The sequence below is a fragment of the Procambarus clarkii genome, chromosome 33, assembly GCF_040958095.1.
Source record: "Procambarus clarkii isolate CNS0578487 chromosome 33, FALCON_Pclarkii_2.0, whole genome shotgun sequence".
NCBI lineage: Eukaryota > Metazoa > Arthropoda > Malacostraca > Decapoda > Cambaridae > Procambarus > Procambarus clarkii.
In genome coordinates, this window is record NC_091182.1 from 15,287,608 (window position 1) to 15,311,372 (window position 23,765).

General features: G+C 48.1%; 1 protein-coding gene across 1 annotated transcript in view; it reads right to left on the minus strand.

Annotated features, from left to right (window-relative positions):
• Positions 1 to 1,347: 1,347 nt before the first annotated feature.
• LOC138370860 (uncharacterized) overlaps positions 1,348 to 23,765 on the minus strand; it is a 300,961-nt gene continuing 278,543 nt past the window's right edge. Inside the window, exons 3-4 of the mRNA XM_069335466.1 lie at positions 4,263 to 4,977; positions 1,348 to 1,611 (exon numbers count right to left, since the gene is read on the minus strand). Of these exons, the coding sequence (XP_069191567.1) occupies positions 1,528 to 1,611; positions 4,263 to 4,658 (480 nt within the window). The 5' untranslated portion in view covers positions 4,659 to 4,977 and the 3' untranslated portion in view covers positions 1,348 to 1,527. The remainder of the gene's footprint in view (positions 1,612 to 4,262; positions 4,978 to 23,765) is intronic.

Sequence of the window (23,765 nt, forward strand, 5' to 3'; positions counted from 1 at the left end):
AGCTGAGGTTGAATTTCTAGGGCAGGTGGGGGAGAGGGGGAGAGCGCTGGTGGGGGTGATGGGAGAGGACTAGGGGGGGTGGGGGTGGTGATAGCCCCCCTCCGAGATGAATGGGCGACACTGCACGGTCAGCTATTATACCAGACGGTGCTAACCAGTCAGAATTGACAGACGCTGACGAGTCATGGTCAAGGTCTGCTGAGCTGTCGTCTGAGTCAAGGCTATTCTCACGGACTGTGATGCTGTTGTTAACACTAGTGTTCTCCTCACTGTGCTGCTGCTGCTGATGCTGCTGTTGCTGCTACTGCAGCTGTCGCTGATTGATTGGGGTATGGGGCTGGGGAAGGAACGGGGGGTTGAGTGAGCGTGTGAACGACCCCTTCCTTCCCTGTGAGCCGAGGGGTGCGAGCCGGATATGGGTAATGTCCACTCTGCTGAGTTGGGTGTGTCACTCTCACTGTCGCTCTCAGCGCTGCTGGATACCAAATCTATGCACAGCGGTGTGACATCTGTAAAAAAAAAGAAAAACATTATCTCTAGAAAGAATGAAAGCATATATATATTGAGGTGAGGGAACAGACTAGTGGGAATTAATATGTTTAGGAAATAGGCTGAAATAAGACAGTAATAACTTACTTATGTCCTGGTGAGGGGGTTGAGCTGCTGTGAGGCTATGAATCCTTAACGTTGTATTAACTGGGCGTGATAATGTCTCATAGCCCTCCATCTGCTGGCGCTGCCGTCCTTGTTGAAGGGGCGGTGGATGCTTGCGAGTGACGTCAGCTCTCCTTAGCTGGGTGTGGGACGGATGGGATGCCGAATCGATGACGTCTATCTGTTCACTCCGTCGATTAAGGTAAGGATTATAACCTGAAATGGAACAAAATGATATTCAGCATGGGTGAATGTGGAAAATATGTTTATTATGCATGTGTGTTTGCTTGCTTGCAACTGGATGTAATACAGATACGAGAAGTATATTTATATATGTTACCTACGTTTATGTGAAGTTTCATTCCGGCGATGACCTCCTCGAGGGGCAGGTGAGCAATAAGGACACTTCACGGTTTTGTAAACTGAAATTGGAAAGAACATATTTAACTGTGTGGAATGTAATAGCCCGAAAGAGTAAATATTCTCACACTATAAGAGAGATAATAGTTTACACACGCGATATTTCACCTGTGGATGCCATAAAATGAACTGTGGAATATTAAATAAGAATAACACTCACGGTTGTCACAGAAAATCTGCTGACGTCGCTTGCATTTGATGTTGTAATGGCCTAGGGGCGGTTTTTCACAGCTTGCGCATTGCAGCCGACATAGTTGATTTGGTAATGGAATATAAAACACACCGCATTTCATGCAGGCTGTTGAGGTTCGTCTTTCCATGACGCGGAGCTGTATGGTGAGTGTGTGTAGCGAATGAAGACTCGCAGTGAACTAACGGCGCGTTTGTGTGTGAGGGGAGGGAAACGATCCCGGTCAAATGAGAAGTGATTGATGGTTGGCAGGTGAGGGCCTGCTAGCGGAAGTAAGAACCTCGCCCCTCCTTAACGAATCCGCAGTGGATCGAGACCCATGCTGGGGTGAACATCTCCAGAGAACTCTGAAGACATCGAAAAACCATTAAAGCAAATGGACCACATCCGCAAGAGGCTGCTCTCTCATACCCCCCTCAACACTTACGGCTTCCTGTAGGGGAAGCTAATGGACGTCACTTATCCTCTCAGGTATGGGGGCTCTCCTCTCCCTACACAACATAACCTACATACTCCTCCTCTTCCTCCTCCTCTTCCTCCCTACATGACTGCATACCAACCACTTAGCTTCCAGCCCCTACCCAACATGACACTCTCTCAAGTGACGCCTGGCCAGATGCCATGCGTCATAACATCCGGGGAAACCTTTGAGATGATGTACACATACCCACATACTTATCTTCCCCTCTGACCTACATGACCCACAACATCCCTTACATTTTACCCCTGTGACCCAAAACGTCCCCCTGGACGCAAACCGTCCCATTCTACGGACTCCCACACCACTTTTGACTATGACCGAGTTCGATCCCTGAGGTTCTCCTCAGGTTTGGGACGGTTGTAGTCCTCAACTTCGTGACAGAAGCATTATCAACTGTGGACAGTGGCCAGCAGCATTATCATCCGTGGACAGTGCCAGCAGCATTATCACCCGTGGACCTCGTAGGGTTCTCCTCGGGTTTGGGACGGTCGTAGTCCTCAACTTCGTGACAGAAGCATTATCAACTGTGGACAGTGGCCAGCAGCATTATCATCCGTGGACAGTGCCAGCAGCATTATCACCCGTGGACCTCGTAGGGGGGCCTCGTAGCCTGGTGGATAGCGCACAGGACTCTTAATTCTGTGGCGCGGGTTCGATTCCCGCACGAGGCAGAAACAAATGGGCAAAGTTTCTTTCACCCTAAGTGCCTCTGTTACCTAGCAGTAAATAGGTACCTGGGAGTTAGTCAGCTGTCACGGGCTGCTTCCTGGGTTGTGTGTGTGGGGTGAAAAAAAAAAAAAAAAAAAAAGTAGTTAGTAAACAGATGATTGACAGTTGAGAGGTGGGCCGAAAGAGCAAAGCTCAACCCCCGCAAAAACACAACTAGTAAACACAACTAGTAAACACAGTGCCAGCAGCATTATCAACTGTGGACAGTGGCCAGCAGCATTATCAACTGTGGACAGTGCCAGCAGCATTATCACCCGTGGACAGTGCCAGCAGCATTATCAACTGTGGACAGTGCCAGCAACATTATCAACTGTGGACAGTGCCAGCAGCATTATCAACTGTGGACAGTGCCAGCCCCATTATCAACTGTGGACAGTGCCAGCAGCATTATCAACTGTGGACAGTGCCAGCAGCATTATCATCCGTGAACAGTGCCAGCCCCATTATCAACTGTGGACAGTGGCCAGCAGCATTATCATCCGTGGACAGTGCCAGCAGCATTATCACCCGTGGACAGTGCCAGCAGCATTATCAACTGTGGACAGTGCCAGCAGCATTATCAACTGTGGACAGTGCCAGCAGCATTATCAACTGTGGACAGTGCCAGCAGCATTATCAACTGTGGACAGTGCCAGCAGCATTATCAACTGTGGACAGTGCCAGCAGCATTATCACCCGTGGACAGTGCCAGCAGCATTATCAACTGTGGACAGTGCCAGCAGCATTATCACCCGTGGACAGTGCCAGCAGCATTATCAACTGTGGACAGTGCCAGCAGCATTATCAATTGTGGACAGTGCCAGCAGCATTATCAACTGTGGACAGTGCCAGCCCCATTATCAACTGTGGACAGTGCCAGCAGCATTATCAACTGTGGACAGTGCCAGCAGCATTATCATCCGTGAACAGTGCCAGCCCCATTATCAACTGTGGACAGTGGCCAGCAGCATTATCATCCGTGGACAGTGCCAGCAGCATTATCACCCGTGGACAGTGCCAGCAGCATTATCAACTGTGGACAGTGCCAGCAGCATTATCAACTGTGGACAGTGCCAGCAGCATTATCAACTGTGGACAGTACCAGCCCCATTATCAACTGTGGACAGTGCCAGCAGCATTATCAACTGTGGACAGTGCCAGCCCCATTATCAACTGTGGACAGTGCCAGCCCCATTATCAACTGTGGACAGTGCCAGCCCCATTATCAACTGTGGACAGTGCCAGCCCCATTATCAACTGTGGACAGTGCCAGCCCCATTATCAACTGTGGACAGTGCCAGCCCCATTATCAACTGTGGACAGTGCCAGCCCCATTATCAACTCTGTAGAGTGTTAGTCCGATTATTACCAGAAACACTATGCATGCATGTTTGAAAAAATATTCAAAAGTTATATTCTTTGAAAAAAAAAGTGTATATAGTGGAGTTACTTGATGATGGAGGCATCATCTCGGTGCTTCCAAAAGGGGGTCTTGAATCATCAAGACACTTAGTTAATTCGATAGCATCAAAGGTTAAATTACTGACAGCGTGTTGTTTTCTATTGGGTTAAAAAGATGTGATTGAGGTGATCCAGAACTCAGGTTTGAATTCCTGAATTGCTCCAGTTATTTGCACAAAGATATATTTTGCCATTGTGTTTTCCTATGGCATGATATATCTTTGATTGTGTATGCCCCAGAATCTTTCGTATTATTTGTAACCCAATTTTAATCATTACAAAAGTCTTTATATAATACTACACGCATGTGCATGAGAATAAAATCCATGAGAACATTTAACAGCATACCTTCATTGAGATGTGGACTGTTGAAAGCTCTTCGCATTCACGAAGCCAGTCCTCTTCAGCCACATTGTGCTGATCAGGTCTGTGTGTGATTGTGACAGCCTCCAGTGGTCTGTTAAGTCTCCTCAACATCTGAGGAGTCTGCAGCCGAGTCTTCTCTTCCTCTCCAGGTGTTGTCATAACCACAACACTGATATCCTCCTGCTCCAACAGCTTCATTGCCCCCTGGTTCTGCAGAACCAGACCATAGAATTGGTCCTGGAATTGTTCGTGGTCAGTCAAGTCTCCCCGTTGTTCCCAGTACTTCCCCAGTTGGAACAGTTCCTCTAAACAGTTAGTAGCGAGGCTTATGAAGCTGCTCTTCTCTTCCTCCAACATGGGCAGTAATTTTCTGCTCATGCTTCTTGGGTGAGCTTCGTATGGTCTTGTTACAACTGTTCCCACCGCTGATACCTGGGTACCTTTCCTGATAAGGGCCTCCTTATCAGGAGGCCCTTATCAGGATTGAGGAATTGTGGAGGTCAACCACAATTGATCGGGAACTGAGCAGCAGCCGTGGCATTGTGCTGGATGCAGCAGCTTGGACATATCAGCTGACATTCTTGACAGCTTTTTCAATGCACTCAGCGCAGAATATGTAGCCACACGGCACTAAGCGAGGCCGTAACAGATTTTCATAATTATTAAAACAGACTGAACATTGTTCTGGCTGGTTATCCTGTGGGAAAGAAAATTTGTTTAGGTTAGATGCATATTTTTTTTTAATGCTAACCCCATTTATTTTAAATGACACTGAAAACTGATCTAAAAATCAATTCACTAATGTCTGCCATCAAACTTATGCATAAAATTTACAAAACCTTTTACATAATGCTTTGTAACAAGTCCTCCAATCAAATTAATCTAAGAATTAACAATTTCAAATAATGTACAGATTAGAAGTAAATTCCTTTGGTACACATTGACAAGTTGAACATACGTTGCCATTTACAAAGAAAGTATAAAATCTCTTCAACATTATAGCCATTCACTGTTACCTGAAACCATACTTATTAGCTCGCACTGTCATGGAGACACTAATAATCGCTCGTCTCTCCATAACTCGCCTACTGTATCTGTGCTTAGAAATCTATAGTTGTTGATAACAAATATAAGAATTTTCCGTTTAAAATGATCTTCGACCTAATTGATCACCAAATCAACAATTAGAACTAACGAAATCCGGTTCCAGATAGTACTCAGCTCCTTTACTTCATTTATATGAAGTGTCAAGTGTGCTCTACATCTTTAAACTACGTCCTCAAAAGTTTGCTCTTCATCTTCAAACTCTGCAGTGCAATGCTAATCCTGACTTTAAGCATTTCCTGTAAATAGTAACAGAATACAGGGGCAAAAATATATTTTTGACATTCCAAGAGTGCAACTTGGTCGAAGCAAAAATGCACTGCGAATCAAGGGTCTTAACTGTGGAATGACCTTCCTATTAAGATTACAATTGCCATTTATCTTGCTCAGTTTAAAAGAAAACCTAAGACCTATTATGTGAGATTTTTTGAAATTCCTACTGATGTTACGTTAATGTAACTACCTCGCTTGGGAGGCAGACCTCAAACAGAAAGGACTACTAAGATACAGATTTTACTTTGTGATGAGACCATAGGAAAAAACGGGAGTAACCTCAAGGATTGCACATATGGTGGAATTCCATCCACTTAGGTCGCTGACTCCTTCTAGTGATAAAAACCAAATAAGGGTAACCGACGGATTCTCGTTTCACATTTTTTAGGAAGTGTGGCGGTATGAATTAATTCAAATTCAAGAGCAGACATATAAATTCATAAGTATAAATGAATTCATAAGTAGAAATGAATTCATAAGTAGGAATTCATAAGTAGAAATGAATTCATAAGTAGGAATTCATAAGTAGAAATGAATTCATAAGTAGGAATTCATAAGCATATTCATAAGTAGGAATGGTGTTGCAAAACATTGATAGTGGGACAATATTTTCGTGGGGTAGAACGAAAGACCGTTACTTATGAACTATAACAAATTTATTCAACAAAAGACTAGCACTACTAAAATGAGTTAAGTTACTTTACTGTCATCTAGTGGCAAGATAGAAACAGCTAATTCAACAGCCTGGTAGAACCACGGACTCCTATCCATAATCTCGGGCTGAATAATGACCGTAACTAAACAGTTGTGCCCACTGATGGCACAAGCTTACAGCCAATATTTCTCACGGCCCTCCCCACGAGATAAATAATATAATTACAATCTTGTCGACTCTCGCAGCCCTCCCTGCGAGGTACCAAAAGTAACTAGGTGGGTAATCCAACACTGATAACCCTCTGTCAAAATCTTACATTAACACTTGTTTCTCTAGACACCAACAACAATAGTAAAAGTACACTAATTGAATTCGATAACAATTATGTTAATTGACTGTCCACAAACAGCAACAATTCAATTACGTTAATCCACTCGTGTCTCAACGACACTAAACTGACAACGATAACTGGAAGGCCCTTAATTACACCACACTTGATACGTCAAGCATTCTCTGAGTAATTCTCAATTACTGTCACACCAACAGCCTATTAATCCAGACGAGTTACGTTAGACCATCTGTCGCCCTACCAACAGTTGTGTCTATGGTCTACGACAAAGTAACATTAACAAGGGTTCTATTACTCTACTTCACTATATCAATCTACACCCTGCAAAGGCGGGCAAAATCAACACCGAATTCATTTGGTGGCGAGTGCTAAACCCCATGAATCAGCTACGAGTGCTTAATCCACTGTCCTGAAGATAGATACAATTAGTCCAAGGAGAAATGCTTGCTCAATTGACTACACCCATGACAGGCAGTCAACCCTTAACGTTAATTAATTACTTGAATACCCTAAGCCACAAATTAGCCATCCTGATGATAGTTAATTAGTCGTTAACGTTTCGTTAACACTACTTTAGTCGCCCTCCCGATAATTCCTCACCACTGCATGAACGCACTATGACTGATGCTAATTACACAAATTAGCAAGAGGTGATCAACTAGCTGTCTCGCGGACATGTAATTGCACCAAAATATTACGTTATTATGAACACTGTTTCAACAGCATCAGTGCAACATTAAGCAATACGTTCCCTGTTGACGTTAATGATTTCAAATTCTCACGGAATCCTTCACGAGCTAACCACATACTTCACCAAGGACATTTTCAGCAGATTACACAACATCGTACACCTTTGTAGCCCTGCTGCAATTGAAAGCCGCACTTCCATAGTAAATTATGTCAATAATAATTCACAGCTGTAACCACACATACAACACAAGACTATTATAATGCGCTGGCCAATATATATATGTATATCAAATAACTACCAAGGGAAATCTCCCATTACACACCTCGTTGCCGGGACTGGTTACTCTGAAAAGGTAACACATACTTGGCACATAGCGACAGAGCACGAATGAATAAATTGCACTTTCCTCCACCCTTGGAAATACAGTAATATTACGTCACAACTCCACACAACTAAATGTGTATCTCATGAACTCTTACACATGTCCTCTCTCTCAGTTCGGCACACTCCTCAACTTGAATGACGTTAAATCCAGGTGTAACTCACGCGTCTGCAATTCTAATCACCTCATGTGTTACTGGACAATGTCAAGAGGGATCACTGGGTTTGAAGCAAGCTTTTGAGTCTGATACACCAATACAGAATTCAGGTTACTTTTTTCTCGAGACCGGTCTCATTCACACACCACATCTATTTATTCATTCCCACCCCACTGAAGCAGCAGTAAGTAAGTAATTATCAATAGAAGGCACCAAACTGGGAAGGCTATGTAACACCATCATATGTGCGGGATAATCAGAGGGCGCTAAATATCACCAAGGATGACAATACGAGAACAAAAACGCATAAGGCGAACGATATCAAAAGTATCCGAGTCGCCAAGAATTCTCTCGAGGAACAAGCAACCGTGGGGGACGGTCGGAAAACAAGACACGCTCGTCCTGGAAGTCAGGACATTCAACAAGGATATGCACGACCATAAGAGGAACATGCAAAGTGGACAATAAGGAGCAGGGCGGCGCTCCATTAAGTGACCGAGTTAAACGAGTATGGCCAATACGCAACCTAGTAGAGCAGTTTCCCACCGCTGGTTACAGTGGCAGGAGGAAGGCCACTGGGACACACGACTCTAAGAGTACGCAGTGTGTTACCAATAACAGAAGATCAACAACTCTGCCAGCGGGCAAGGATGGAGGCATGAATAACTGGGTAAAGTCGGAATAAGGAATACTTTTACGAGAGATGGGACAAGCGCGGATAGCTTCCTTAGCGGCAGCATCCGCGCCCTCATTTAAAGAGACACCAACATGGCTGGGAACCCAGCAAAATGCACCTGACTTAAATTTACTGGAGATAAGAAACAGCCAATGTTGAATCTCGACAACCACCGGGTGGACCGGATTAAAGGACCCTAACGCCATGAGGGCACTACGAGAGTCAACTACCACCACAAAGGAGGATTGACACTGGGAAAGTAGGAGACGAAGAGCATAGAGAATAGCATAAAATTCTCCTGTGAAGATGCTAGCCTCCGGAGGAAGGCGACACATATAAGTGTGGTCAGGAAAAACAACAGAGTAGCCCACACTGCCAGCAAACTTAGACCCATCGGTGAAGATGGGAATGGAGTGGGAGTGAGAAGAAAAGTGCTCAAGGAAGAGGCGTTTCAGAACTGTAGGAGGGGTAAAAGCTTTAGTGATTCGGGTCAGAGAAGTACAAAATTTGGGAAGGGGGACCCTCCACAGGGGCAAGGATGGAACAATACGAGGAGAAACATTGGTAATATGAGCTGAAAGAGAATCCTGTAAACGAGACAAACGGACAGAAAGAGGAAGGAGGTGAAGAGGAACAGGAACTACAGGAGGGGTAAAAGTCAAAGCACGATTGAGGCGAGAGTGAGGATGCTGTAAGGATGGCGCAAGATAGCGAAGACTGTAGCGATCACGGCGATCCTGGAGAGACAAAGCCAGTGTCAGCGTACAAGCTGAGGGTAGGAGTTGAACGAAAAGCACCAGAGCTGAGGCGCAACCCAGTATGGTGCAATGGATCAAGACAGCGAAGAGTAGAAGGAGAAGCAGAAGAGTACGCAGGGCAACCATAATCGAGTTTAGACAGGACGAGAGAGGAATGCAAATAGAAGAGCGTGCGTCTATCCACTCCCCAAGAAGTATGGGACAAAACCGTAAGTAGGTTAAGGGCCTTAGAGCATTCAACACGGAGGTAAGAGACATAGGGCGACCAAGACAAACGAGTGTCAAAGAATAACCCCAAAAGCTTCGCGGAATCTTTGTACTCAAAGGGATGACCATAAAGTGACAAAGAGATGAAGAACGACCCGCTTCCGAGTAAAAGTCATGGCACAAGTCTTAGTACTAGAGAACTTTAAGCCATGATTGGTGGCCCAAGATGACAAGGCATCAATCGCAAGTTGAAGCCGCCGTTGAAGGAGAGGCGAATCACCACCCCGACAGCAAAGAGTAAGATCGTCAACATAAAGAGCAGAGAGAATGCCAGAAGGAAGGGAGGAAAGAAGACCAATGAGGGCAACCAGAAAAATAGTACTACTTAGAACACTACCTTGGGGCACACCTTCATACTACTTAAAAGAGGCAGAGAGAGTGGCACCAAGCCTGACCTGAAAAATACGACGAGAGAGAAAGCTTTGAAGGAAGAGAGGGAGATTACCACGAAGGCCAAAGGAACGAATTTGGGACAGAATATGATATCTCCAAGTCGTGTCATAAGCCTTTTACAGGTCAAAAACGACAGCAACAACGGAGGTCTACGCAGCAAAAGCAGTACAAATATAGACCTCGAAGTTCACCAGGACATCAGTCGTGCTGCGGCACTTGGAAAAACCAAATTGAGAAGGAGAGAGGTGGCGATGGTGTTCCAAGAACCACATCAGACGGACATTTACCATACGCTCAAAGAGCTTGCAAACACAACTCGAGAGAGCAATAGGGCGGAAGTCCTTAAGGGATGTACCGAGAGACCCTGGTTTCCGAATAGGGAGTACAATGGCATCGAGCCAGTCCTCAGGGACGGACGACGACTCCCAGACCTGGTTATACAGACTCAGTAAATACCGAGACGTGCACGAGAGGGAGATGGCGAAGCATCTCATAATGAACGTCATCAGAGCCCACTGCTGTAGATCCGCAGAGGATCTGGGCAGACTGAAGTTTAGAAAGAGAGAAAGGATCGTTATAGGGAAGGCGGAGATGAGTGCGGAAATCTAAAGGATAAGATTCAAGAACAGGCTTATGAAGAAGGAATGATTGAGGAAGATGAGAACCAGAGCTAACAGAAGAAAAGTGGGAACCCAGTTCGGTCGCGACCTGTACTGGATCCGCCACAGAGTACTACGGAGGTGGAGAACCGGCGAGATATCCGGAACGAACTTGCCTGCAATCTTGCGGATCTTCTTCCAGATCTGCAGCAGAGGAGTATCAGAAGTAATGGTGGAAACATAAGATTTCCAACTCTCACGTTTAGCTGTACGGATGGTCCTACGAGCCACCGCACTTGCCTTCCGAAACAGAATAAAAGAATCAGCCGTCTGCCAGCGGCAGTGTTTCTTCCAGGCTGCACGCTAACAGCGGACAGCCGGAGCACAGTCCGCATTCCACCAGGGAACGCACTTCCATGTGCCCCGGGAGGAAGAGCGAGGAATAGAGTGGAAGGCAGCATTGAAGACAGTGTCATAAAAAAGAAGGAGGGCGCGAGGAAGAGGCAGAGAGGAGAGGTCAAAGAGAAGCACGGAGGGTGAATAGGCACCAGTCAGCCTTGGCAAACTGCCACCTAGGGAAGGAGAGGGGAGGGGAGGGTGGAAAGAGAAAAAGGAAACGAGGATAGGGAAATGATCACTTATGGAGGTCATCAAGAACCTGCCACGTGAAATCTAAGTAAAGGGACGACGAGCTGAAAGAAACATCAAGACAGGAAAGGGTGCGAGTTCGAGAGTCCACATGAGTGGGCTCACCAGAACTCAGAAGAGAGAAGAAGCGAGAACGAACGGTTCGAGAAGACTGCCTCGGGTGTTTGTCAGAACATCACCCTAGAGGGAATGTCTACAGTTTAAATCACCCAAAAGGAGCACCAGCTCTGGCAAGGAGCCCAGGAGGGGCTTAAGACCAGGAAGGGAAAGCGGGACATTTTGGGGGGAGATGAATGGAACAGACTGTATACTATTTACCCACAAAAACACGGGCAGCAGAACAATGGATAAGTGACGGAAGTAGGGGGACGAAGGGAATATCAGATCGAATTAAGAGAGCAGTAGAGTTATGGGGAGGGGGGAAGAAAGAAAGGAATAACCACGAAAGTGACCAGGACGAGCACCAAGCATGGGTTACTGGAGACAAACACAAAGTGGTGAAAACTGTAATTAGAAGTTGGAGTTCATGGAAGTTAGCATAAATTCCACGAATATTTCACTGAAGAATAGACATTACCAAAGAGACAGGACAGTAACAGAACATAAAAAAAAGAAATAAAGGTATAGAAGAACACAGTTTATTAAAGAATATCAGGGTCAGGAGCAGGGTCGGCAAAATCATGGTTAGGGGGCATGGGTAAACTTAGTAAGGATAGAAGGAAGGGAGCAAGAGGACAGACCAGAGGCGGACTGATGGGGTCTGGACGGGGAGGAGACAGCTGAAAGGGGCAGGCAAGGACAGCTGGAGGAGGGAGGGCAGACGGCAGGGAGTGCGCCTCAGCAAGGGCAGCAACCGAGAGGGAATCTGGGGCTAAAGAAACCTCCATATTTGGGACAGGGGGGTTCGACCATTGAAATGGGAGGGGATGTAGTGAGAGTCAGAGAGAGGGGGTGAGGAAGAGAGTGAAACCTTCGTACCCACTGGAGAGGAAGAAGGAGAGGAGCCAGGCTTACGTTTCTGACTCGAAGAGACAGGCGTTCCAGTAACAACGTACCAGGCGACAGACTCAATGGTCTCAGCAGGAGAAGAGGAGTGGGAGCGAATAGCACGAAGATTGCTGGGAAGATGATGGATATCAGCCTGGACAGACAGGTGGCGTGGAGGGTCAAGAGACTGGGGGGAGGGTCGGGAAGAAAGAGTGGGGGGAGGGTCGGGAAGAAAGAGTGGGGGGAGATGCGGAAGAAGACAGGAGATATGGTGGACTGGAGAAGAAGGGGGGGAAACTTCAGATGGAGAACCAGGAGGGAGACCATCTGGGACAGGAGGCAAAGGAATAGGGGAGGAGGTGGTGGGTGTGGTCGGGTTTAAGGCCTGGAAACGGTTGTGAGACTGAGGAAGGTGGGAAGGATGAGGAGATGTAGAACGCAACACGCGAGCATAGGATACGCCCGCGAAAGAGGCGAGACGACGAACTTGGCATCTCGCTTCAGGAAAGACAGACGATCACGGTGCTTCAAGTTGAGGACGGCTTCTTCGAGTTTGTAGTGTACACACGAGCGTGAGAAGGTAGGGTGGGCCTCACCGCAATTGAGGCAGCGAGCCTGGGGAGAAGTGCACTCGAACTTAGAATGACTATCGTCTCCACACATGGGGCATAGATATACAGTACTGGTGCATTTGAGGACACCGTGCCCGAACTTCCAACACATTGCAAAGTCTAAGAGAGGGAATGTACTCCTGAACGGAGCATTTGGCACCCAGCAAGAATAATAGAGGGCGGAAGGACCCTACTATCAAAGGTGATTTTTACAACTCGAAGGGGCTGACGGCGACGACCACGAGGGTGGTTGAGTAAACGTGTCCCCCTGGAGGACAGAATGGCCTTGGGCTTCGAGGATATGTTTAATATCCTCATGGCAATCTTTGAGGTCCCGAACACCAGTTCCAACATGGTGAGGGAGAACAGTGCCAACACTGGCATTTAACTGAGCGTTTTTAGAGACCAGAACAGGGGTCTCTCCAGTGCAGGACAAAGCGGCTAAGCGAGTAGCTGTATCCTGAGAAGGAGCAGCGACGACACGCGTACCGTAACTGGTGGAGTTAAAAGTAACAGAGGCATCTACTGAATCAACAAGGTGTTTATGGAGGGAGAAATCGTCAGGAGGAGTAGAATCCAGATGGTGGAGATCAAAGTATTTAGTTCACGTAGAGGGACCAAACAAGGCGTTGAAAGTATTATTACGGGAAGGGATCATGCGAGTGCGGCCATAGCGGGAACGGCGTTGAGACCCCCCGGAGTTCATGGGGTTAAAAGGTGCAGTAGTCACAATGAGAAACGAAGCCGTGCCAGGGGACGAGGTGGTCACCACTGGGGGCTGGGGACTCGACCCAACCACAGAGGAGGGAGGGGAGCTGAGTGGAGTAGTCAGGTCGTCGGGGCCCAATGCAGCAGGGGCAACAGGGCCTAGTCTTCCAACACAGTCTGACTCGGGGGGCTTGGTCGCCCACCTCACGAGCCTGAGAAAGTACAAGGGAAACATTATCAGCCATGAAAACGAAGGAAAACTTTCATTCACGAATGTGCCCCCACACCCACCATGGATCCACAATTAGAGGCAGAACACCCAACAAGAAGCTATCACCGATATTGCCGGGGCCCCCCCAGGGGTGCGTCGTTAGTATTCCACAAACGCCACCTTAAGGAACGTGAGTCCGTCGAGAGCGGGTTCAGTGACGAAAGGAGGATTGACAATATAAGGGTCCCCTCGCTCAAGACGTTGGGTACTACAGTTCTACGGGTGCAAGAGTATGCCTCCTCAAACACCCGGGCGTCAAAACAAAAGGTCGAAAGAATAATCAAAACTGGCAAAAGTTCGGCAGGAAATGATAATTTGATAGGAGAAGAGGGGGAGAAAAATTTAACACGAGGAAAGGGGTCTGGCAAAATTGGTAAAAGCAGCAGCAGGAGCATAAGGCTACAAAAGGAGAAGACCGACCCCATGGAACATCACACTCTGGCAGTTGCCCACCAAGACCCCTCACGGCGACAACGAGCCAGACAGTGAGGGGGTGAAGCAGCAGTAGACTGAAGCTGAAGTGGAAGCTCTCCCACTTCCTTCACGTGGTCAGACTGGACCACAGGTGGCTGGCCCAGTGTGACGACACGATGGGGCCCCAAGATGTGAGTGAGAGGTACCCGAGCCTTAGGCTTGGCTCAGCCTAGCGAGATGGTGTGGTAACTCTCCTCAACTCGTGAGGGTATGCATACACCCTCAACATGGCGCAGTTCGGCACTGCACGGCGACGGCTTCGATAAAGTTAAGAGTCGTGTAATCAAGATTACATACTACACAAGAAAGCCTTCCTAAGTTCGGCTCTCACAGGTACCTTCTGACTAAGGCACGGTTGACGACGGATGTCACTACCAAACGCAGGTATAACAACCACCACAGTCCATTTCATCTGTGCAGCTAGCTCTTACGTAGTAGCTGACGCTCTCATGTAAAAGTTCACTTCTATATAACTCGACGATACCACTCTTCCACGATACGGATTCTTACTCTAGCGGTTCCGGGACGATGGCACGACGATAGTCTCTCCATAGACTTTTGTGTCTATGCAGGTGGTATTTCCGATGCTTGACCGAGCATGGAAAATCAGGCCTCCTTAAACAACTGACATGGCAAGAACGCCTCTTGGTGGGAAACGAGGTGCCCACCTAAGCCATGCACCATTCAGCTCTTCCTCACCAATCGGAGAAGCATCTTCAGAGGCCTGGTGCCCTGACGAATCACGACATCTAAGATGACGCTACCTGCATCATGACTCGAGGGGGCTGGTGGTTGGCTGATCGGCTTATGACCGTTAATCCCTGCTCTCCTCTTGAACTTGTACAAAAATTCACCTGAAAAAATCTCTGTTATAACTTTCTCTACCGACCAGCTATAGCAACACTATAGCATTGTTGGATCACTGGAGTGGAGTGACCGGTCACACGAGAGTGACGGTGAAGCGGCCCATACCATGACCACACGGTTCCTGCCCTGCTTGACTCCCAGTACTCCCCATCCAAGTCAGCCAACAGCGAGTATCCTCCAAAACCATCATTATTCTCGTAGTCTCCACCTACCAGACTCTTCCCTTGCTCACCTCTAACACATTTTACTGTTGTGGAAGGTGTGGCCCCACTGGCCGGTACACAACAGTATAAACTGCCTGGCCAGCGGGGTGTCAGCAGGGCTCAGATGAATGATGACCCGACCTCCTCTTGACACCACCCCACCCGAGGTCTTTGAATGCCATGATGCAGGAGGGCTTCAGTACGCTCACAGCATCACTTCCTTGCACAAAATGGAGTAAATCATGTTTATAACTGTATAATAAAATGTTTTATACGTTATTAAAGTTTAGAAATGTCCATAAGACTACTAATACGTGTAATAGCGTTACTTGTAGGGTGAGCGTTGGAGGGCTAAGTCAATAAGAATGAGTGGAGGTATAGCTGGCTTTCTTGCAAGGATATCCTGGTAGAGAGGCGACCATATTGGTCTTGATTAACAGCCTTTACAAGGCCAACCTCCACCTGCCTCTTGACAGGTTCACTCATCTGGCGAAGATTCTCAACCTTCGGAGAGGATTCGCAGGTCAGTCCGTTGAGATCGGGTTCAGTGATGAAAGGGGGATTGACAATAAAAGGTTCCCCGCAGTCGAGACATTGGGTACTACAGTTCTACGGGTGCATGATTATGCCTCCTTAAACACCTGGGCGTCAAACAAAAGGCCAAAAGAATGATCAAAATAGGCACAAGGTCAGCAAGAAATGACGAGAAAGGAGAAGAGTTGAAGAAAAACGAAACAAAAGGAAAAGGAAAAAGGTGTCCAGCAGAAGTAGAGAGACAGCAGCAGGAGTACAAGGCTACAAAAGGCGAGAGGACTGTCTTAAGGAGCATCACACTCCGGCAGCCGCCCACGTCATCACTGCGTGGGTGGCTGCATGGGCAGTCTCCTCACGGCAACAACCAGCTGGACAGGGAGGGGGTATCTTGCCAAGACTACCATGTTCATTTAGAATTTAACGCCACTCAAACTATCTTGCCACCTTTACCTCTCTAGAAACTTCTTGCTTCAGATATCACTGCTCTTAGCAGAGTTCTTCCTTCTGGTGTGGGCTCTCTTTAGATTTTTTTTCTGAAGATGTTGACTGTAGTTTTGTGTTTAAACTTTATTACTATGGAACCAATAGTTCTTTCGTGTTTCCTAGGAGAATGATGGACATAACTTTGTTTACAACAGCTGCAATGGCTTCCTGCAGATTGATTTCGTGTGCGTTCAAATTCTCAGGTGTCATGTATGTTGCATACCATTTTTCAAGGTCCTCCTGATATGTATACCAGTTGACTTTTTTTTTTTTAATTCTACCTAGGTTGTGCAGGTATTGTGGGAGGACGTTCTATGTTTAGTGTTGTGACAGTAGCATAGTGGTCACTGGTGGTCACAGGTGATCACCGGTTCTACCTCTCACTTCGCCTGATGCTTGAGTGCTATTGAGATTAATGTAAGATCAAGGGCACCACCTTGAATGTGAGTGGGTTACTCAGTGTTGAGAAGTGTAATCTCAGGTATTTCTCGTAGAGCTGCAGCTAAATGGCGCCCATCTGCATTGGCTGGCCCAGTCGCACCTAACTATGATGAGCATTAAAATCCCCAGCAATAATTTCATTTTCATGCGTGGCCAAGGCAAGCACTGCCTCTGCTTCTAGTTTACGTCTAAGGGACTTGTAGACGTTGTATGTAGCACTGTTACTGCTAATACCTATACTCCATGTCCACATAAAACTGGGTCCATTTCCTTCCTGAGTATGGTGTTTCTGACTAGGATCATAACCCTCTTTGTCTCCCCTGTTCATTCGGTATAATATAGTGCTGATATCTAGCTAATCTGGAAGACTTCGTAGCTGTGAAAAAAATTTCTTTCTAAACGATTACATCTGCTTTCGTACTGATTGTAGCTTCCTGAAGGGTGTGGTTTTTATTTCCAAAACGTTGTATGTTCCACTCCAGTATTCGTAATGGCCTGACGACGGTTTCGGTTCGTGTTGCCTGCTCTAGTAGAACTCCTCTTCAGAATCTACGTCTATATTTTCCACCTCGCAAGACATATCGCTGCAAATCGGACTGCACTGATTGTTCATGGCCGGTTCTTGTGTTGTCAGAATCTCTGCCATCCAGTATTCCGTTGTTGATGATACTGCATATTGGGTTGCATTGATAGTTCATAACCGCGCCTTGTGTAGTTGTTGGAACCTACGCATCTCTGCTGTTCATTACTTCTTTGTTGGTGGTGTTGCATATCAGACTGCAATGGCTAGTGTTTGTCTTGTGTTGTACGATTGTTGATCTTGAGTGGTCACTGCTTCTTGCAGTTGCTTTTGTGAATGTTGGTGGTTTGGTGTCTTGACTACCCAACTGTTATTGGTATTCTGTATGTTCATGTCGCGTTTTTTTCATCTTGTGCTTCGTCCTTGTCTCATACTATTTCTTGTGTAACCGTGGTCTGCTGCACGATCTTGTCATTATTGCACGATTATTACACAAGTGATTTCTTGAGTGTGGTTGTGAGGCGTTGTGCATCTGTAAACAATTGATAATGGTCTCTGCCATAATCTTCACGATGTTTTTTCAGTTGGATTTCTAAAACTGGAAACTTGTTTTGTTTCCAAAAGTAAATGCTTTTTGATTTTGTTGTATTTCTGCAGCATTTGTGTGTATTTTCTGATTTGGAGTTGGTAGATTCGGGAATTTTTTCTGTGAGAGTGGGTCTCTGCTTTGGCTGTACACGAGTGTTCCAGACGTTGATGTATGATAAACACACTGGTCTGTGTGTTTATCCAGGCCTGAGATGTCTGCACCTATTCTCTCCGTGCAGAGCAGGTTGTGCTCCAGGCATGATGTTTGCCGCCACAATTTGAACATTTGGCTGTTGTGGTCTGGTTTACCTTGTGCTTAGTTATACAATCTTTGGTTGGATGCCTCAGGCTACACACACTGCATCTCTCATGTCCGGTGCAGCGTGGTTGATGGTGACCGTATTTCTGATACCTGAAGCAGCGCAGAGGTTCTGGGACGTATGGTCTCTGTCGGTATATCCCCCAATTCCCAAGATTGAATATTTCTGGCACATGTCCCATGACGGTCTCCAGAACCTTACGTGTCACTGCTTTGTCTGCTTTTGTGCGGCATCGTTCCGCATACAGGATTTGCTCGTGTTCTAGTACTTGATCCGGGATAAAGTCGATAGGGTATCCCAAAAGCACGACTCTTGTGTCTCTTACTGAAGGGTCCAGCTTTTTTCAAGCACACAGATTTCACTTGCAGAACTTACTTTTTCCAAGTAATTTGCAGTCTGTTGGTCTCGTGGTATCATTTTTTCTCCTTTCAGGTTGACTAATGGAAAGTTTGAGCTCTGGTGGTTCCTTTTCCATTGCCGTTACTACTCTATATGCAGTATGAAAGTGGTCTGTCGAAGATGTGCAGGGTCTGACGATGTCTGGTGTGAGAAAGGTGCTGTCCTCTCCTGTTTCATACTGTCGTCTTGTGGCTGGGTTGTGGGCAGAGGCATTGCCTGACACTGGCTGGTGTGTGACTGATGCTGTCCTCTGTAGGTCCATTATGTCTGCTCTCTTGCTGGTAGCAGCACATGATGAGGCCTCGATAGCAGTTTTCTTCGGCGCCTGCTGCACCTTGGTCCACTGTCTCCATCTGAAAGCTGCCTCCATTGCCTTTGACTTCCCCATGTCGTCTCCACGTAGTGAGGACCGATTCACTGCCCTACCTAATGCCTGAGACACACCTTGGCCTGGAGAAATTCTTTCCCCTCCAACGGAGGTCGTAGAATGATTACTCTAGGTCTAATCAGGGTTACCTAACACCTAATTGAGCTGTTTGGTCTACCTTCCCTTGAAAAGACTCGGTACATCTAAGGTGCCCCTTTGTGGCGTTTCCCACAGAGAATCTTCAGGATATTCAGAATCTTCTGCCTTGCCCTTCAGGATAGGACTAAGTGACCTGGTCAGTGATACGGTCCTCACTAGAAAAAAAATTGTCATGGGCGACGAGAATGAGGTACGAGAGTTTGGGCCGCCTGCGTACTGGGTTGCACAGAATACCAGTCAGCTGGACAGCAGATAATCAACAACGTTGTTTATCCAAATGTAGACGAAATCGGAAATGTTTCTTTCCAAACAAGATATTGTCTGGGGTCTGAGTATTTATGTATTTTTCCTCACAAAACCCCAATGATTTGTACTGATGAGTGTTCAGATTCTTAAGTTTTCCCAGGCCAAATCCATTTTCTGCCAGCTTGAAATGGCGCCGGCAGAGAGTCCCCTTGTGGCGGTAATTATGGTAGATTCGTCCCAGACTTATCGTAAACCAACTAATGCAAGTAAATGCATGAATGGTAAGAATATTAATTCATGGCTCCATGGGAGTATGCCCCCTTCCCCCCCCCCACACACACACACAAAAAAAAAGACATTTTAGTGTATTTAAAAAACAATTTACTTAGGCCTGTAAAAAGAATGAAAAAACTACATTGAATATAATTGACAAGGATTGTAAACCATGCATTAAAAAGTCAGATTCATTTTATCATTTAGTCGAACAACTCTTTAATAGCTTGTCACATGGAAAAAAATTTTCTCCCTCCTTTGACAGACTGAAGTATCCTAACGTAGTATATGAATACAAGTGCAGTTAGAGAGACTGCACACTTAGGAATGTATGCTACATTGGACACCACAAATACGGAGTAGATATCTTGCTCTTAATTTGCAAGGCAGTATTATGCATCACTCAACACCCTTCGGAGTTGCTAGGAAATAGTGAGTTATACAACAATCACAGGCACCAATGACTGAAGGCGGCTCTCAACATTTGTGGCTGTGTTCATTCAAGAGCCGACACCAGTAACACACATTCAAGTGAATTCAAGTTCGAGTATACTATCGTTTGATGGCGCTCCTTTAATCCAGAAGAATTGTAAACTTTGTAGACAAGATTTATTTGTAGTGTGGTAGCAGTCACCTCGCCCAGTCCTTTGTCGCTCACTATGATTATGAACGACAATCATCGGGCGATGTGTACTGATGCTTATAAATATTTTTCCATGTACAATAGTATAATTGTGTCCCTAGTAGGCATATGTTCCTATAGAAGTAACATTGTTGACGAAAGGTCGAAGAAATCAAATATAATGATTAGGTGATTTTTTAGTGTTCTTCACCCATCAGCAAGGCCGTCTTAACAGCATTATGGGCCCCTACTGGGCAAACCCCAGTGTGCTGGGGGGGGTCCCCTACTGGGCAAACCCCAGTGTGCTGGGGGGGCCCCTACTGGGCAAACCCCAGTGTGCTGGGGGGCCCCTACTGGGTAAACCCCAGTGTGCTGGGGGGGGTCCCCTACTGGGCAAACCCCAGTGTGCTGGGGGGGCCCCTACTGGGCAAACCCCAGTGTGCTGGGGGGGGTCCCCTACTGGGCAAACCCCAGTGTGCTGGGGGGGCCCCTACTGGGCAAACCCCAGTGTGCTGGGGGGCCCCTACTGGGCAAACCCCAGTGTGCTGGGGGGGGCCCCTACTGGGCAAACCCCAGTCTGCTGGGGGGGGCCCCCTACTGGGCAAACCCCAGTGTGCTGGGGGGGCCCCTACTGGGCAAACCCCAGTGTGCTGGGGGTGGGCCCCTACTGGGCAAACCCTAGTGTGCTGGGCGGGGCCCCTACTGGGCAAACCCCAGTGTGCTGGGGAGGCCCCTACTGGGCAAACCCCAGTGTGCTGGGGAGGGCCCCTACTGGGCAAACCCCAGTGTGCTGGGGGGGGCCCTACTGGGCAAACCCCAGTGTGCTGGGGAGGCCCCTACTGGGCAAACCCCAGTGTGCTGGGGGGGCCCTACTGGGCAAACCCCAGTGTGCTGGGGGTGGGCCCCTACTGGGCAAACCCCAGTGTGCTGGGGGGGGCCCTACTGGGCAAACCCCAGTGTGCTGGGGAGGGCCCCTACTGGGCAAACCCCAGTGTGCTGGGGGGGGCCCTACTGGGAAAACCCCAGTGTGCTGGGGGGGCCCTACTGGGCAAACCCCAGTGTGCTGGGGGGGGGCCCTTACTGGGCAAACCCCAGTGTGCTGGGCGGGGCCCCTATTGGGCAAACCCCAGTGTGCTGGGGGGGGGTCCTACTGGGCAAACCCCAGTGTGCTGGGGGGGCCCCTACTGGGCAAACCCCAGTGTGCTGGGGGGCCCCTACTGGGCAAACCCCAGTGTGCTGGGGGGGGCCCCTACTGGGCAAACCCCAGTGTGCTGGGGGGGGGGGCCCTACTGGGCAAACCCCAGTGTGCTGGGGGTGGGCCCCTACTGGGCAAACCCTAGTGTGCTGGGGGGGCCCCTACTGGGCAAACCCCAGTGTGCTGGGGGGCCCCTACTGGGTAAACCCCAGTGTGCTGGGGGGGCCCCTACTGGGCAAACCCCAGTGTGCTGGGGGGGGGCCCTACTGGGCAAACCCCAGTGTGCTGGGGGGGGGCCCTTACTGGGCAAACCCCAGTGTGCTGGGCGGGGCCCCTATTGGGCAAACCCCAGTGTGCTGGGGGGGCCCCTACTGGGCAAACACCAGTGTGCTGGGGGGGGGGCCTACTGGGCAAACCCCAGTGTGCTGGGGGGGCCCCTACTGGGCAAACCCCAGTGTGCTGGGGGGGCTCCTACTGGGCAAACCCCAGTGTGCTGGGGGGGCTCCTACTGGGCAAACCCCAGTGTGCTGGGGGGGCCCCTACTGGGCAAACCCCAGTGTGCTGGGGGGCCCTACTGGGCAAACCCCTGTGTGCTGGGGGGGCCCTACTGGGCAAACCCCAGTGTGCTGGGGGGGGCCCTACTGGGCAAACCCCAGTGTGCTGGGGGGGGCCCTACTGGGCAAACCCCAGTGTGCTGGGGGGGGCCCTACTGGGCAAACCCCAGTGTGCTGGGGGTGGGCCCCTACTGGGCAAACCCTAGTGTGCTGGGCGGGGCCCCTACTGGGCAAACCCCAGTGTGCTGGGGGGGCCCCTACTGGGCAAACCCCAGTGTGCTGGGGGTGGGCCCCTACTGGGCAAACCCTAGTGTGCTGGGCGGGGCCCCTACTGGGCAAACCCCAGTGTGCTGGGGGGGGCCCTACTGGGCAAACCCCAGTGTGCTGGGGGTGGGCCCCTACTGGGCAAACCCTAGTGTGCTGGGCGGGGCCCCTACTGGGCAAACCCCAGTGTGCTGGGGGGGCCCTTCGTTCCCCCTGGGAACGTTCTACTGTACAGTTGGTCACCATCATGCACACGAACACAGTGCAATTTCAACATTCGGAAATACAGATGTCAAATTGTCCCAAATTATTTTTCTATTCAGTGCAGGAAGTCAATTTTTCCATCAAGAGCCATGTAGTGCTCGAGATGCTCACAGTCATTTAAAAGTCATAAAAAGTCATCATAATTCCCGTCTGTGATACATTATCGCCAGATGTTCAAACTTGTTCTTTATTGCATCATTAGCAATGGTTTTCAATTTACTGAAGAAAAACATATTTCAAATTTGTTAATTAGTGTCTAAGTTTTGTCACTTCAAAATAAGTAATTATCAAAAAGAAGGCACCAAACCGGGAGGGTTATGTTGCACCATCAAATGTGCGGGATAATAAGAGGGCGCTAAATATCACCAAGGATGCCAATACGAAAGCAGAAACGCATAAGGCGAACGATATCAAAAGTATCCGAGTCACCAAGAATACTATCGAGAGACAAGCGACCGCAGGGGATGGTCGGAAAACAACACGGATGCTCGTCCCGGAAGTCAGGACATCCAACAAGGATGTGCACGACCGTAAGAGGGACAATGCAATTAGGACAATAAGGAGCAGGGCGGCGCTCAATCAAGTGACCATGAATTAAGCGAATATGGCCAATACACAACCTCTCCAGAGCCGTTTCCCATCGCCGGTTACGGTGGTAGGAGGACGGCCACGAGAACACACAACCTTTAAGAGAACGTAGTTTGTTACAAGTAACAGACGACCAAGAAGCCTGCCAACGGGTAAGGATGGAGGAATGGATAACCGGGTAAAAGTCGGAATAAGGAATACCTTTACGAGAGATGGTACAAGAGTGGACAGCTTCCCTGGCAGCAGCATCCGCACGCTTATTTAAAGAGACACCAATATGGCTGGGAAACTTGACAAAACCGACTTAAATTTACTGTGAACAAGAAACAGCCAATGCTGGATCTCGACAAACACTGGATGAACCAGATTAAAGGACCCAAGAGCCATGAGGGCACTACGAGAGTCAACAACAACAACTAAAGGAAGATTGACAATGAGAGAGCAGGAGACAGCATAGAGAACAGCATAAAGCTCCGCTCCGAAGATACTAGTCTCAGAGGTAAGTGACATCTACGTGTGATCAGGAAAAAACAACAGAGTAGCCAACACCATCTGCAGACTTAGACCCATCAGTGAAGCTGGAAACGAGTGGGAG